Raw genomic sequence first — 15,887 nt, 5'->3', positions numbered from 1 at the left:
CCAATCAACATGGATGTGGTATTCATCGTAGAATTAGAGGAACTTCTTCTTGGTGAATTGTGTGTCGTTGTCTGTGATAATGGAGTTTGGGACTCCAAAGTGATGGATGATGTCAAGGAAGAACAGCACGGCTTGCTCGAACTTGATTGCGGAGATCGGTTGAGCCTCTATCCACATTATAATATTGTCTACAGCAACAAGCAAGTGCATATAGCCCCTAGGCTCCCTCTTGAGAGGTCCAACCAGATCGAGCCCCTAGACATGAATGGCCACGTGATGGGGATTGTTTGGAGTGCTTGGGCCGACAGGTGGGTCTACCGAGCGTAGTATTGACACCCTTCGTAGGTGTGCACAATCTGTTCAGCATTGACTATTGTGGTTGGCCAGTAGAAGCCTTGTCAGAATGCATTTCTGACCAAGGTCCTAGGTGTGGCATGGTGCCCATAGACCCCACCATGAATATCACTCAGCAACTGCTTCCCATGTTCGATGGGGATGCAGTGCTATAGGATCCTAGTGTGGCTTCACCTATAGAGCTTGCCCTCAATAATGACAAAGGACTTGGCATGACATGTGAGCCACTGAGCCTCCATTTTGTCCATTAGCAGCACCTCATGGAGGAGGTAGTCAAGGTAAGGTGTCCTCTAGTCAGCTAGGGGGTCAGGCTCTATCGCTGGATCCTCATCAAGCTCCTTGACTTTGGGGTAGATGGAGCCACCAGCTGGTAAGCCCTTGAGCCTAGGGTAGGTAGCCCATCACTGGTCTATTCTGGCTCCTCGTAGTGAACTGAGGGCTTGTACTGATCGCTAGTGAAGACACCCATGGACACCAGATCTCGACCGAACGTTGTTTTCGCCAGTGCATCAATCGCCTCGTTGAGATGCTTAGGGATGTGATTGAGCTCAAGACCGTCGAACTTGTCCTCCTGCTGGTAGACTTCTCAGCAATATGCAACCATCTTGGTGTTGTGGCAGCTTGATTCCTTTATGACCTGGTCGATGACCAGCTAGGAGTCACCCCAGACGTCAAGCTATCGGATACCCAACTCGATGGTGATGCATAGGCCATTGATGAATGCCTCATACTCAGCCACATTGTTGGTGGAGGGGAAATGGATGTGAACCATGTACCTCATGCTTACCCCAAGGGGTGAAACAAAGACCATCACCATGCCGGTGCCTTTCTTCATCAGCGATCCATTGAAGTACATCGTCCAGTACTCTTGGTCGATGACTGCTGGTGGCATTTGGATCTCGGTCCACTCTGTAATCAAATCAGCCAACACTTGGGACTTGATGGCTATCTGAGGGGCATATGAAATGCCTTGACCTATAAGCTCGAGTGCCCACTTCATGATTCTTCCCGTGGCATACCAGTTTTGGATGACCTCGCCAAGAGGGAAGGATGCCACGACCATCACCGAATGCGACTCGAAATAGTGACACAACTTCCTCTTGGCGATAAGGATGGCGTATAGGAGTTTCTAGATTTGGGGGTAGCGAGTCTTGGAATTAGACAAGACCTCGCTAATGAAGTACACGGGACGCTGCACTTTGAGGGCGGCACTGACCACTTGCGTGGTGGCCATAGTGTAGAGCAGAAGCGGTTCCTCATCGGTTAGGAGGACAAGGATCAGGGCCTTCATTGGGAGCTGCTTGACCTTGTCAAGTGCCTCCTAGGCCTCGAGCATCCATTTGAAATGGTCGGCCTTCTTCAGAAGCCAATAGAGGGGGAGACCTTGTTCGCCAGGGCATGAGATAAAGTAACTAAGCACGGCGAGGCACCCTGTAACTCATTATACCCCCTTTATGTTTTGAATCGGGCCCATCCTCATGATGGCCGAGATCTTCTCTAGGTTGGCTATGATGCCACGCTCAAAGACAATAAAACTCAGCAGCATACCCCTCGGGACCCTAAAAACGCACTTCTTGGGGTTGAGTTTGATGTCGTTTGCTTGGAGTTTCATGAAGGTCTGCTCTTGGTCGGCTATGACCTGGTCAGCCCATTCAGACTTGACCACATTGTCATCCACGTAGGCCTCAATGGTCTGCCCAATGAGATCCCTAAAACACTTGAGCATGAAGCGTTGGTACATAGCCCCCACGTTCTTTAGACTAAATAGCATTGTGATGTAGCAGAATGATCTGAATGGGGTGATGAAAAACATCGTGAGGTGGTTAGACTCTTTCATCATGATTTGATGGTACCCAGAGTACACATCAAGGAAGCAAAGTGTTTCGCACCCTGAGGGTGAGTCGACTACTTGGTCTATGTGTGGCAAAGGAAACGGATCCTTTAGACACGCTTTGTTAAGACCCATGTAGTCAACACACATTCTCCATTTTCCATTCTTTTTTTATACAAGAATGGGATTGGCTAACCACTCGGGGTGGTATACTTCCTTGATGAACCCAGCTACCAAAAGCTTCACAATCTCCTCACCGATGGCCCTATGTTTCTCCTCGTTGAAGCGACGCGGGCGCTGCTTCATCGACTTAGAGCCTGGCCTAATCTCCAAGGCATGCTCGGTGACTTCTCTTGGAATGCCTAGCATGTCCAAGGGTCTCCACGCAAAGATGTCTCTATTGGTGCGGAGGAAGTCAACGAGCGTGCTTTCCTATTCGAAGGAAAGCATGGTGCCGATGCGCATGACTTTGCCCTCGAAACTGCTAGGGTCTATGAGGACCTCCTTGGTGCCCTCTACAGGCTCAAAAGACCCGGTCGATGGCTTGGGGTTAGGTGCTTCTTTGATGACCTCCTCCTCGATGTCCGCAAGCTCTTTGGAGGTGATAATTGTCGTGGCATGTTCATAGCACTTGACCTCGCACTCATAGGCGCACTGGAAGGAGGTGCCAATGGTGATGACCTCACATGGACTTGGCATCTTCAACTTTAGATAGGTGTAGTTGGGGACGGCCATGAACTTCACATAGCATGGATGTCCCAGGATAGCGTGGTAGGTCCTATGGAACCTAACCACCTCGAAGGTAAGGGTCTCTATCCTATAATTGGCCAGATTCCCAAAGGTGATGGGTAGATTGATCTGCCCAAGTGGCATGGCCTGCTTTCTGGGCACAATGCCATGGAAAGGTGCCCTAGTCAGCCGGATGCATGATCGGTCGATGCCCATGGCGTCAAGCATTTTAGCATACATGATGTTGAGGCCGCTACCTCCATCCATCAGCACCTTGGTGAGCCACTTTGTGCTGATGATAGAGTCAACCATGAGCGGGTATCTTCCTAGCTACGGGACGCTTTCTAGGTGGTCGGTTTGATCAAAGGTTATGGTGGACTCCAACCATCGAAAGAAGGAAGGCTCGGCCAGCTCGGCCATGTAGACCTCGCGGCATGCAAGCTTCTAGCAATGCTTGGAGTCGTAGGCCGTCAACCCTCCAAAGATCATGAGGCAGCCATCTAGTGTTGGAAATCCACCATCCTCCCCCTCGACATCGTCTGTGGCCGGCTTGGGCTCCTTTCTATGCTCCCCCTTATTGGAGCCTCTAGACAAGAACCACTTCATGAGGATGCAATCCTTGTGATGAGGACATCACTCCTTTGGATGTACCAGCTGATCCTCCAACCGTCATGCAAGGTCCAATGACCCAGGCTCGAATGCGTCAACTCAATTTACAGGTGAGCTCGTTCTTAAGCGATCCTTTTCATACTTTTGAGAATAGACTACTACCTAATGATGTTATCTTGCTTAGGAACATTGGAGAGGGTCAAGAGGGACAAAGAGGATGTGGAGGAGGTGATGATGACCAGCAAGGACGTCCAACACAAGCCGGAGGCCTAGTCCAACACGAATTCGAGTCTGCCTCGGCCTCCAGGACCAGTCTGCCTTAAACTGGTCGCCCAGTACGCATCCGGACTCCATTTTTGATGATCCACATATGCATGGAAAGATAATTTGATAAGGAAGCCAATCCAAGTGGTTTCACATCAAAAGCTATTCGGAATCAACAGGAATCATCAAAATAAGTCAGCATCCAGAATCTACCAGGGTGCTGCGACACCGTCTTTTGGTCCGTTGGACCATGTATTGAGTTTGGGCCCATTAGGGGTGCGTCCAGGGGTCTTGCATGACCCTAGAGTCTTCATAAACAGCCGCCGCCCCTCCTTTAGGGTTTGGGTTTTGCTTAGATTATTCTGTCAAGAAACAGTTTTGCCGTTCTTCGGTTTGTGAGACCCCAACTTGTGAGATTAATCATACATCCGCAATTTGGTTGCGATCTTTCTTGTTCTTGCTTGTGTTCTTCGTTGCGTAGGCAGGGATTAGCCTTCTTGGCGAGGTCAACCTGGTCCGAGACTCGGTTGATAACTAGAGGAGCTGTGGTGCTAAGATTGCAGGGTTCGATCTTTCGATCTGAAGCCGAATCGGTGTGTCATTCTCCGCCACAACGATAGTTATCATCACCTGACAGAAGATCGGGATCCCCGTTTCCATTAAGTGGTATCAAAGCTAAGGTATACTGTCAGGTTCACTTTTATTCCCTAGTTTGAGAGTTTCGCATTCGTCCCATAGTCCAGTGTCATACTCATTTTTTTTCCTATCCTAGAACCTTCCGCGCCATAGCCTTTGCATATTTCAGTTTCAGAGTCCATCGTGTTGAGCTTGTGTCCTGGTCGAGGTCTTGTTGCTGGTTAGGTCGTGTTAGAGTCCAGTTCGTGTGTTTTCCCCCATCGTTTCCATCAAATCTTGGCTGTTGTGACCAATTTTGCACACATTGTTCCCGTTTTGTCCTCTAATTCGGAGCCAATTCTTAAAACTGGTCCAGTTTTCGCATACGAACTACGTTTTCGACGTTCCATATATGCAAATCGATCAGAAAAAAATTTCGGATCTGTCCATCCCCTGCTTTGCTAGGGTTCAGTATTTTTAGATTGGCCAAAAAGTGGTCACAAGATCCTCGTTTCGTGGTCACAAGGTTTTTATCGATTTTCATCTAGTTTTCTAAAAATTCCACAGGCCACGTCTTACACTTGTTTGAGCTCATATTTTCTGTGGCTACTGCTTTTGTGCTCCTAAGTAAAGGAAAAATATCAAAAAAATAAAATAAAAAAGTTGAAATTTCCCAAAAAAACAACGATAGCCCAAAAAATAGAAAAAAAGAGGGGCAAAAGAGGAACAATATCTAGAGGAGCACATAAAGAAGCCCAAAGTGAGCTGTGTTTGCGTGTGCTATCTGGTTCCTTGTTTGTGTTGCTGTTTCCATCCACCATACTTGTTTTTCTCATACCTATCACCTTGCTATCCACCATACTTTTGTCACAACCTGGTACTTGCAACACTTTAGACCAGCAACGAGAACAAGTACTTTGGACTATAATTCAGCATTACTTTCTGTTACTAACTTATGTGCCAGATATACATATTACTCTTTGTTTGCCTTCCAAGCTCCACAAATTCTTCAGATCAGTACAGACAAAGGGCCTTGCAATCTCGGTACCACTACCTCACAGGTATCACGAACCAGCTGCCGGTTGTACCACCCACTGCTTGCGTTGGTAAGAACTTGGTAAGAGCTTGGTAAGACGCTTCCACTTGCTGTGAAAAGTGACACCACTACAACTACGTAGTCATTTGGTAGGGATAACTTTCACCTGTTTGTTCCTGTTTTTGTGTTTCCAATGGCAGGAGGCGAACAGACTGCAGATAACAATCCTAAGGGTTTCAACGAGTGTGTCAGCCAAGAGCAACTACAATCTGTTGTAGAGGATGCCAAAAAAGGATGAATGAGGCCATCAGGAAGGCCGTCACTGACACACTCATTGAACTCAACATTGGCAATAGCATGGAGAGATTGGACAAGCGAATTTCCACGCTAACCGACAAGGTTACTGAGTTGGAAACCTTTGTGGCGGGCAACAACGACGTTTCCGACAGCAACACCGATGGTCAAGACACGATGCATGATGCCGCTGGAGACATAGGTCGAGCAGCTATCCGACAAGAGAGATTACGGCAACGTCTTCGCCACAACACGACAGGTATGGGTGGTGTCCACCACCACCACCGTCAAGGTAATAATCACCGTGTGCCCGATGATCCTTATGCTAAGATTAAGTTCACAATACCATCTTTTTTGGGTCATTATGATGCTAAGGGATATCTTGATTGGGAGATGACGGTAGAACAAAAGTTTAGTGCCCACCTTGTACCTGAGCAGCATAGAGTTAGACAAGCTACTAGTGAGTTTAAGGATTTTGCCATTATTTGGTGGAATGGGCTAGCTGCACAGGATGCTTTACCTGGTACATGGGAAGAACTTAAGGTAGCTATGCGTGATCGTTTTGTTCCTCCTTCTTATCATAGAGACTTGCGTAAGAAATTGATGCGTTTAGAACAAGGAGATAAATCTGTACAGGATTACTATGGTGAGCTCCAAAAGGGATTGATGCGCTGTAGTGTTGTAGAGGGGAACGAAGATGCCATTTGTCGTTTTTATTCTGGTTTGAGGCGTGACATTCAGGACATTGTTGATTATAAAGAATTTAACACTGTCAACTAGTTGTTTCAGTTTGCTATGCTTGTAGAAAAGGAATTACAGGGGCATGAACAGTAGGGCAAGAGCAAGGTCAGCACCAGCACATACATGCCACGCTCGGCACCATCTTCGAGGCTGACCAAGCCAACCACTTTTCGGATGCCTCCACCAGCGAGCAAGCGACCAACAGCCTCTGAGTTTCTGCTACACCTAAGACACCTCCCACACGACCTTCAGATTCAGGTAAAAATTCTTTGCAGGTGCCTACCAAGAGTTCTTCATCCGTTGCATCGACGGGACGCACTTCGGGTATTCAGTGCCACCGCTATCATGGCATTGGCCATGTGCAGAAGGACTGCCCAAGTCAGTGGGCATATATTGCTACAGAAGATGGTTACATCAGCACCTCTGACATTGAGGATGAAGAAGACCAAGATGCAGATGAGGAGGATGGCGAAGTCCTTGGTGACGAGGCCATGGCGTCCTATAGGAGCATTATTGTACAACGGGTGCTCAGCTCACAAGTCCAGCAACCTGAGAAGCTACAACACCATAACTTGTTCCAGATTTTCTTCGTCATCAGCGACCGTCGAGCACGTGTCATTATTGATGGAGGTAGCTGCAACAATTTGGTGAGTTCTGATTTGGTCAAGAAGCTTAGCTTGACCACACGCCCACACCCACGTCCATATCATATTCAGTGGCTAAATGATTCTGGTAAAGCAAAGGTAACACAAACTTGCAGAGTTTCATTTTCCATTGGTTCTTATGCTGATTCTATTGATTGTGATGTGGTACCTATGCAAGCTTGTTCACTTTTATTGGGTCATCCTTGGGAACATGATAATGATGCTACACACCATGGTAGAAGTAATAAATACACTTTTGTGCATAAAGGAAAGAAAATTACTTTTGTACCTTTGACCCCTACTCAAATTGTACAAGCTGATAGAGAACGCGCTGCTAGTTTGAATGATGTTCAATCTAAAAATCAGCAAGTTGCTAATTCTATTTTCCCACCTAAAAAGGATAAGTCTACATCTATTTCTAAGGGTGAGGGGATTAAATTGAAGGGTGGTGTTATGCTTGCAACAAAATGTGACTTTGCTGAAATTTCTGATGATGATATTTGCTATGCTTTGGTATGCAAATGAGCTATGTTTTCACTTGATGATATTGTTAGCTCGGTACCTCCTGCTATCACTAACCTTTTGCAGGAGTATGAGGACATTTTTCCAGCTGAGATACCCCCGGGGCTGCCACCTATGAGAGGGATAGAGCATCAAATCGATTTGATTCCGGGAGCGACCTTGCCCAACCGAGCTGCATATCGAACCAATCCTGAGGAGACTAAGGAAATTCAGCGGCAAGTCCAAGACCTTTTGGACCGCGGGTGTAACACCCTAGGTGTTAGGCTTGCATAATTGCACTTGCATTTCATGGGCATGCGCATCATGCATCCATTCATGAGCTTATATCACATGAAACATGTTTTCGAAACATTGCAACATATTGTATATTTCATGTGTATTGTTTTCATAGAATGAATAGTGTGCAACACCCAAGTGCAACATGTGTAACTCACTTAGTGAAACATAGTTAGTTGTACTGTGCAACAGGATCATGAAACATGTGAAACATGACTAGGAAACAAATGCAACATTTCTTTGGTTTTCATTGTTTCTGTACGTACAATGCTTGATTCTGGTGTGACCAATGTGTGGTGTGACTAATAATTTTCTTAAACAACTTAGTAATATTTAGAATGTCTTTAGCAACAATGTTCATGTTGACCATCGTACCTAATTACACTTCTAAGTAATAGTTGGACTTGTGTTGACCCTAGAGCTCTTATCTTTGACTGTTTAAAAAGTACAACTTAGAGTGTTTGCATGTCTAAGCAACCTAAAGCAAAGTTGTAGCAAATTTTATCTGGAACAAACTTTGTTTAGAGGTCAAGTCATGAAAATGTGTGGAACAGTCTCAAACATGGCCCACAAGTCAGAATTGGGGCTGATTCTACACTTAGAAATTTTCTAAGTCCTAAAGCTGAATTTAGTTTCTTGTACCTTTGTTTGGAGCCTTGTATCTCCCTAACCTAACCGAATCAGCTCGTGTGCCAATTAGAGAAGTTGTAGTTCTCACCTCAATCTCCAACTTTGTCAACTTAACCTAGAGCTAAATCGGCACCGTTTAAGAGCTAATGATCGTTTAACCTACGCTGTCAGTCATCGTCGTTAAGTCTGAATCACCATTTTTCAGAAAACGGTCAGGTCAGTCATGGCCGACCACTTCAGAATCCGTTGGCTGCGTGGCGCCACTCGTCGCCGCTCGCCTGAGCGCGCTGGACACGCGCCGGGGATGCCCTGGCACGGCCAGCCGCGTCTTGAAGCCGCCCCGCGCCTGCCCGACCAAGTCGCCAGCCCCAGTTCACATTTCCTCGCCTCCCGCAGCGCAGCCCGAAGCCGCCCGCCATTGCCACCGGAGCTTTACCCTCGCCTAGCTCCCGCGTTTTGGCAAAAACGCGTTGCCCAGCTTACCCAAAGCCCCGCCGTGATCCCCTCTTCCTTTTCCACCGTGTGCGCGAGTCGATCGTGCATCGGTAAGGGTAAATCACCGATCTTTTCCCCACCACCGCCGGGTCGGACCTCGCCGGAGTAGCGCTTCTCGCAGCCAGTGCTCCTCGCGTCCTCCCATTCCCTCCTCTGGCTCGCTTTAGGTCGTAGGAGCGCCACCGAAGCCCGTAGGGTCACCTTTAGGACCCTTGACGCCGTAGCATCGTTGGAACCAGCCCTGCCGCGGCCGTGCGCCGCCATTGCTCGTCGCCGGCCCTGTAGCCACGCCAAAAGCTTCAATCAAGGGCACGGCTAGTTGCGCATTGCGGTAGTGAGCACCGTAGCGCTGTGGTTTCGCCGGAGAAGTCACCGACGGCGAGTCCCGCCGTCGTCTTCTTCCTTCCCCTGCTTCTCTCTCTGTCGCGTGGGTCCGCCGTGTCAGCTGCCGTGGCTGAGGCGGGAGCCCAGCGTGGGCCGCTCCATTGTCTGGGCCGCGCCAGCGTCGTTCGCGGGCCGTCGTTCCTCGGGCCGGCCCAACAGCTGTGGCTGTGTTTGTTTCTTATTTGTTTTGTTGATTTTATTTCACAGATTGGTATATAGTTCAAAAATGTATATCTCTTAGTTGGTAGATCCAATTGCTATGGCTCCAATTTTGTTGTGTTCCTAGTAATGTCTAGTATTTAATAAAAATATTATATGAGCACATGTTTTAGAAATTCTGGATAAATTAAATAGGACTTTGAAATGTGTTTTTGGATACATGCAAACTTGTTTGAATTTTATCTTGAGTTTCTATGGTCCAAAAATTATGAAATTTTGTGGGTGAGCTCTTCTTGATGAGTAGAATCTCTGGTAAAAGTTTGAGGGCCAGTGCATGCATAGTTTTTAAGTTATAGAATTTCTTTTTATCAATAGAGGGATCTTGTGTGAATTTTCATAATTTTTCTATAGATCCAGTATAGGTGAAATTTGGTGAGTAAGGTTCTTATGCTAGAGTAATGCTAGGAAAAATGTGAAATCTGTTGCTTGACACTTTTCATTAGGGTTTCCTAATTATGCTAAAAATGGACATACCACTTGTTATTTTAGGTACAGCAAGTTCTACTTGCTCAATGGCTTTGAAAATTTTATGGTAGTCTATGTGGAGCATGAGATAGCCACTGTAATTTTTGTAGATTTTTGGTGAGCAGTTTTACTAAATATTGCTTTAATCACCTAATTAATTAAATAAATTGAAAAAGGATATCAAATAATTTATTTAGAAGTTAGCACTATACTTTCTAGTGTTCCTCTGGTATGTGCAATAAGTTGGTAAGCTTGGTTTGGTCAAATTAGGCTTTTGCATCGTCATTAAATAAATAAGTTAGTAACCCTGCCGTTCTGGATTAATTCTAGGTTACTGGAATTCGTAGTGGTTAACGTAAGTATCACGCTGTGATGTTTACAATCGTTTTGTAGAGAATTTCATAAGCTTTCCAGAATGTCCTCATACAAGTCGTTTGGAATTTTAGAACTCTGGTAGTAATTAAATTAAGGGACTACTTGTATGCATACGAAGCTTTCAATGTTAAATTATGTATATCTTTACTATTTCTAAGTGTATGGTAATGATTCTTAGGTGATAGGCCTTTAACTGAAGATGAGCAGCTTTACCTTAGGTTATGCAAGTTAGGTACGTTGATCTTGTTCTTCAAGTTAAGTTTAGATACTTGTTTTAAAGTGATTTGAACAGGGCTATTCTTAACCGGTAAACGAGTGTCCAGTGATGTTTCGTTAAACACTTACTGTGATTCATTCATCATGAGCATCATATCATTCCTTATGCATCCATGATATTTATCTTGTGCATCGGCATGCAATAGGTGTTCCGGAGGGAGTTACGCTTCTGGAATTCGAGCCAGTACTTCCGGAGGAGCAGCAGCAAGCTCAGGAGCAGGAGGTGCAAGCCCCCAAAGAAGGAGTCAGCGAAGAAGTTCTTGAGTGCCCCGATCACCAACCTTCATCTTTTCTGAAAGGCAAGCCCTGGAGCATTCTAAGACTCCTATGTTTTCAAAATGGTTACGTTGAGTATCTTTATTTATTGATGCATTAAGTGATAGGAATTGGATGCGAACCCTTGTTGCATATATATCTATTCCTTGACCAGTAATACGTACCCTGAATCCTATTTAGGTCCAGGAGCGAATCAAAGCTTAGCCATGCTTAGACCGGTAAAAGTCAGGTGATTTCCTGTCACCTGCATGTTAGAAAAATGTCTGGTCACGGTTGGCTATAATTACTATCGTGGAGAATAACCATGTGTTAATAATGAATTGTGACCGGGCGGGAGGTCGATAGAGAAGCGACAAGGCAAGGAGGTCTTGGTTGTGGATCTATCCCCGTCTGTGTCGGTTAAGGACCGATTCGCTGTACGTCCTCATGTCATGTTGAACGCATGCCTATCACTTAGTTGGCCGGATAACTCGTTCCGACCACGAAGCCGAGTAGCTCAACTCAGGCCGGAAGACCGAGAAGTGAAAGTGCGCACCCTGGCGGTAGTAAGGATGTGCGGGGAGCTATTGGCGTAAGTCCGTGGTGAGATTGACCACCTGGCAGAGTGGACTCCCTGAGGGTGCGGCGCTGCTCGGAGCCACGATTCCTGAGATGTACCAAAGGTGACCTAAGGCTGCCTTCGCGAGGTATGCCTGGGTTTGTGTTAGGAATACCCCTCCAGCTGGATAGGAATCGATTCGAATCGCCGTCTCTCCCGGATAGTGAGAACTTGACTGAGCAGCGGCAACGTAGATACACTTAATTGAACTTGATGGTTAAATTGATGATGATGATACCACATTATACCGGATATGGTTACTAATGTTTGGAGTTAATCAATTGCTTGCTCTAGTACAGGTGCTAATCTAGTTGATAGGTTAATATTGTTAAATTGCTGCTTACTCATAAATTAAATTATGCTCTCATATCACTAAAGCGTTTTTTGCAAAAGGATTGTCAAGCTAGATCCACCGATAAAGCCTTGCATAATCCTTGGTGTCATTTATTTCTGGTTTTCGACGGGTAAGTCTAGCTGAGTACCTTCTCGTACTCAGGGTTTATTTCCCCCTTGTTGCAGATGACGTGCTATATAACGGCTACTGCAAGTATTGTCTCCACCCTGCGGGGGATGAAGACTAGATCATGGGCGTGATCATTTATGTTTTCTCATCTTACTGCTTTTGCTGGATATGACTATGGTACTGGCTTGTATTTGAACTAAGTGTGTGTGATGGCGTTAAACTACTTTGCTTCCGCTATTTGTGAACTCGTTTTTGTAATAACTATGTGTACTCTGATGTATGTGGTACTTATGAACTACTTGTGAAATGGATGTAACATGTGGCTTGTTATGTTGAATTACTGTGATCTTGGTTGTATGCAAGTCGTTTTGAAATCCTTCGTGGTTTCAGTTGACTACCGGGTTTATATGGGTTCAAGTACGATGGTTTGATCACTCCGGTGATTGCTTTTGTACTTGTGCTCTTATAAATTGGTCGGTTCTGTTACAGCTGGTATCAGAGCTAGATTCAACATTAAACATGTCATATGGTAATTAAAACAAAAGCTTTTGTTTGCAAAAATCAGTTTTTGACAAAATTATAGTTATCGTTATATAGGTGATCAAATCTGAAATTTTACCTAAGTGCCAGTTGTCATATCCTCTATGCCCAAATAAGGACTTTCAGGTGGCTTATTTAAGTAATAACTTTTGGGGGGTAATTGCTTTCATTTTATTTCGTCGTCCATACGGCGTGCTATTGTATGGATGCCATCCGCTGGGATGGTAATGTATGGATCAATTGCCTCTACGCCCAGGTAAAGTGAGTTGTGAGAGCATGACCGTCCAACTGTCGGTCTAGGGGAGAGTTAGCTATGGTTACCGGAATGTTTACATGTTGCACACATGTACATATGAAGGTACTTAATTGTGGGTGTATCAATCGGGTAGCTTTGGATACCGAAGTATATATATCCGGGGATGTATATATGGAGAGTATCTTAGTTTACTGCTTTCATTGCATACTTATTTCTTTTGTTGGGATGGGCTGCAATGAAATTTTCTGCAGGTACACTAACAACGCAACGCGTAGCTCGACTAGATACGTATATGAGAGAACGTATGTATGCCACCGTCTATGTCGCTAGAATGTTAAATTTTCTTAAGATTCGTGAGGACGTACGGAACGTGCATGCATCATGTTTACTCATGCCTTTACATTTTTGCATCACTCCCTCCCTTATCTAATTATTCCATTATAGTTTCTCATCCTATAAGGTAATCCTCTCGCACCCAAGTTGCCATGCTACTACTGATGGCCGCACTACCACTACCGCCCCGGAGCAGTCTCGTTATACTTAGATGAAATTTCTGAAACTTGAAGTTGATCAAAAAAAAAATTTTGGCATTTGAGCGGCTGCATCGCATGAATGTGCGGAGTAAAGTTATGGCGATGTTATGAGGATGAATTATGGTGCCTCTGTTTATTGTATGAAATTAATCTCTCCAATAAGTTCAGTTTGGCATAATTCTACAATCCGTCTGCATTATATCTGACATCGTCCATCAGTACTCACAAACGCGCTTCTGCAGATGTCGCGCAATCTTCGTTCAGGCCGTGGTGGGGGTAGTGGCGATGATGATCTTCCACCGCCACCTTCGCCCACGCCGTCTGATCTGTTGGCCATGCTCGTGGAAGGCCAGCGTGCGTTGGGTGATGCCATGCGTACCATGGCCCAGCATCAAGCCCAAGTCCGCAATCAACGTCAGGGGCCAGAGCCCAACCAGTTTAGTGATTTCAAGGAATTCCAAGATACCAAACCACCCGTCTTCAAGGAAGCGGAAGAGCTGCTCCAAGCCGAAGAGTGGCTAAACACGCTTGAGCACAAGTTCCGTTTGCTCAGGGTGACAGAGCAGATGAAGGCGGAGTATGCTTCGCATCAGCTACAAGGACCAGCAGGTATATGGTGGCGACATTATCGGTCCACACTACCAGAAAATGCCCAGATCACTTGGAGTCGATTTCAGGAGGCTTTCAAGAGTCATTATATTCCTCCCGGGTTGATGGCCATCAAGCACAATGAGTTTATGAAGTTGGTGCAGGGCACCAAGACACTCACTGAATATCTTCATGCCTTCAACCATCTGGCAAGGTATGCTCCAGAATTCGTTGATTCAGAAGCTAAGAAAATCGCCAGCTTTAAGAGAGGGCTTAGTCCCAAACTGATGAAGTCCATGGGGAACAACAAAAGTGTCACTTTCAATGAGTTCGTAAGTGATGCTCTTACTCAAGAGAACAACGATAATGTCTATGCTGCTTCCAAAAGTCGCAAGAGGGTCTTTGAGGCAGGTGTCTCTCAGGCTAGAGCTCCAGTAGCGAAGACTCAGTTTCGCCCACCCACTACAGCCGTTCGGTACCGGCCGCCACAAAAGAAGAATCAGGCAAAGACTGGGTTCAAGAAGGCATTCACTGTACCTCTTCCAAAGGGTACCACAGGACCTGGAAATTCTTTTGTTCCGCCAGCTAATAGGCCCTGCTGGAATTGTGGTAGGACAGGTCATTGGTCCAAGAACTGTCCGTATCCTCTGAAGAACAATCAGAAGCAAGGGAATTCTGGTGCTCGTCAAGGACATGTTAACTACACCAACGTGACTGAGATACCCTCAGGAGAGGTAGTTACCGCGGGTAAGTTTCTTGTGAATCACCATCCGGCAGTTGTACTATTTGATTCTGGCGCTTCGCATTCATTTATGAGTCCAGCTTTTGCATCAAAATACAATCAGAAGGTAATTACAGTATCCACGGGTAGTTATTGCATTAGTGCAGCTGGAAGTAATATTTCGACCAATCAAATAGTGCTGGGGGTAAGGATTGAAATAGAGGGCCGAGTGTTTATGGCCGATGTGGTAGTTCTGCCAGGATTAGGGATAGATGTAATCTTGGGAATGAAGTGGATGAGCGGTCATGGAGTGCTCATCGATACTTCCACTAGGGTCGTTATGTTGAGGGATCCGATCAGCAAAGAAGCCTTCCTTGTGCCACTTCCCAGAGAGCTAGAACTCCACAACACTGCTAATGCTATCCAGACCCCGAGAATCAAGGAAGTCCCAGTAGTGTGTGAATTTCCAGATGTATTTCCTGATGATCTACCTGGTTTACCGCCGGATCGAGATATTGAATTCAAGATCGAGTTAGTACCAGGCACGGCACCTATTTCTAGAAGGCCTTATAGGATGCCACCCAATGAGTTAGCAGAGCTTAAAGTACAGTTACAAGATCTGTTAGAGAAAGGTCTTATCCGACCTAGTGCTTCTCCCTGGAGTTGTCCTGCTATATTTGTGAAGAAGAAGGACAAGTCATTGCGCATGTGCGTGGATTATCGCCCACTCAATGCGGTGACTATCAAGAACAAGTATCCATTGCCCCGCATTGATATTTTGTTTGATCAGTTGTCTAAGGCAAAGGTATTCTCTAAAATTGATCTGAGATCTGGTTATCATCAGATAAAGATTAGACCGGAGGATGTGCCTAAGACCGCTTTCTCCACCAGATACGGGTTGTATGAGTATCTGGTTATGTCTTTCGGCCTGACCAATGCTCCGGCATACTTCGTATATCTGATGAATTCGGTGTTCATGGAAGAACTGGACAAATTTGTAGTTGTCTTCATTGATGACATCTTAATCTTTTCTGTAAATGCTGAAGAACATGCCGAGCATCTGAGAGTTGTTTTATCCAGGCTACGAGAGCATAAGCTTTATGCCAAGTTCAGTAAATGTGAGTTTTGGCTTAAGAAAGTACCTTTCTTAGGT

At 45.6% G+C, this 15,887-nt stretch overlaps 1 protein-coding gene across 1 annotated transcript; it reads right to left on the bottom strand.

Moving 5' to 3' along the window:
• Positions 1-2,617: 2,617 nt before the first annotated feature.
• Positions 2,618-3,226, bottom strand: LOC136536761 (uncharacterized). The gene has a single exon (XM_066528948.1). The coding sequence runs from the start codon at positions 3,224-3,226 to the stop codon at positions 2,618-2,620; it is 609 nt and encodes a 202-aa protein (XP_066385045.1).
• Between the last annotated feature and the right edge of the window lie 12,661 nt (positions 3,227-15,887).

This window comes from Miscanthus floridulus, chromosome 2 (genome assembly GCF_019320115.1).
Source record: "Miscanthus floridulus cultivar M001 chromosome 2, ASM1932011v1, whole genome shotgun sequence".
NCBI classification, from domain to species: domain Eukaryota; kingdom Viridiplantae; phylum Streptophyta; class Magnoliopsida; order Poales; family Poaceae; genus Miscanthus; species Miscanthus floridulus.
Note: the sequence above shows the minus strand (reverse complement) of the source record. Positions and strands in the feature narration are given on the sequence as shown.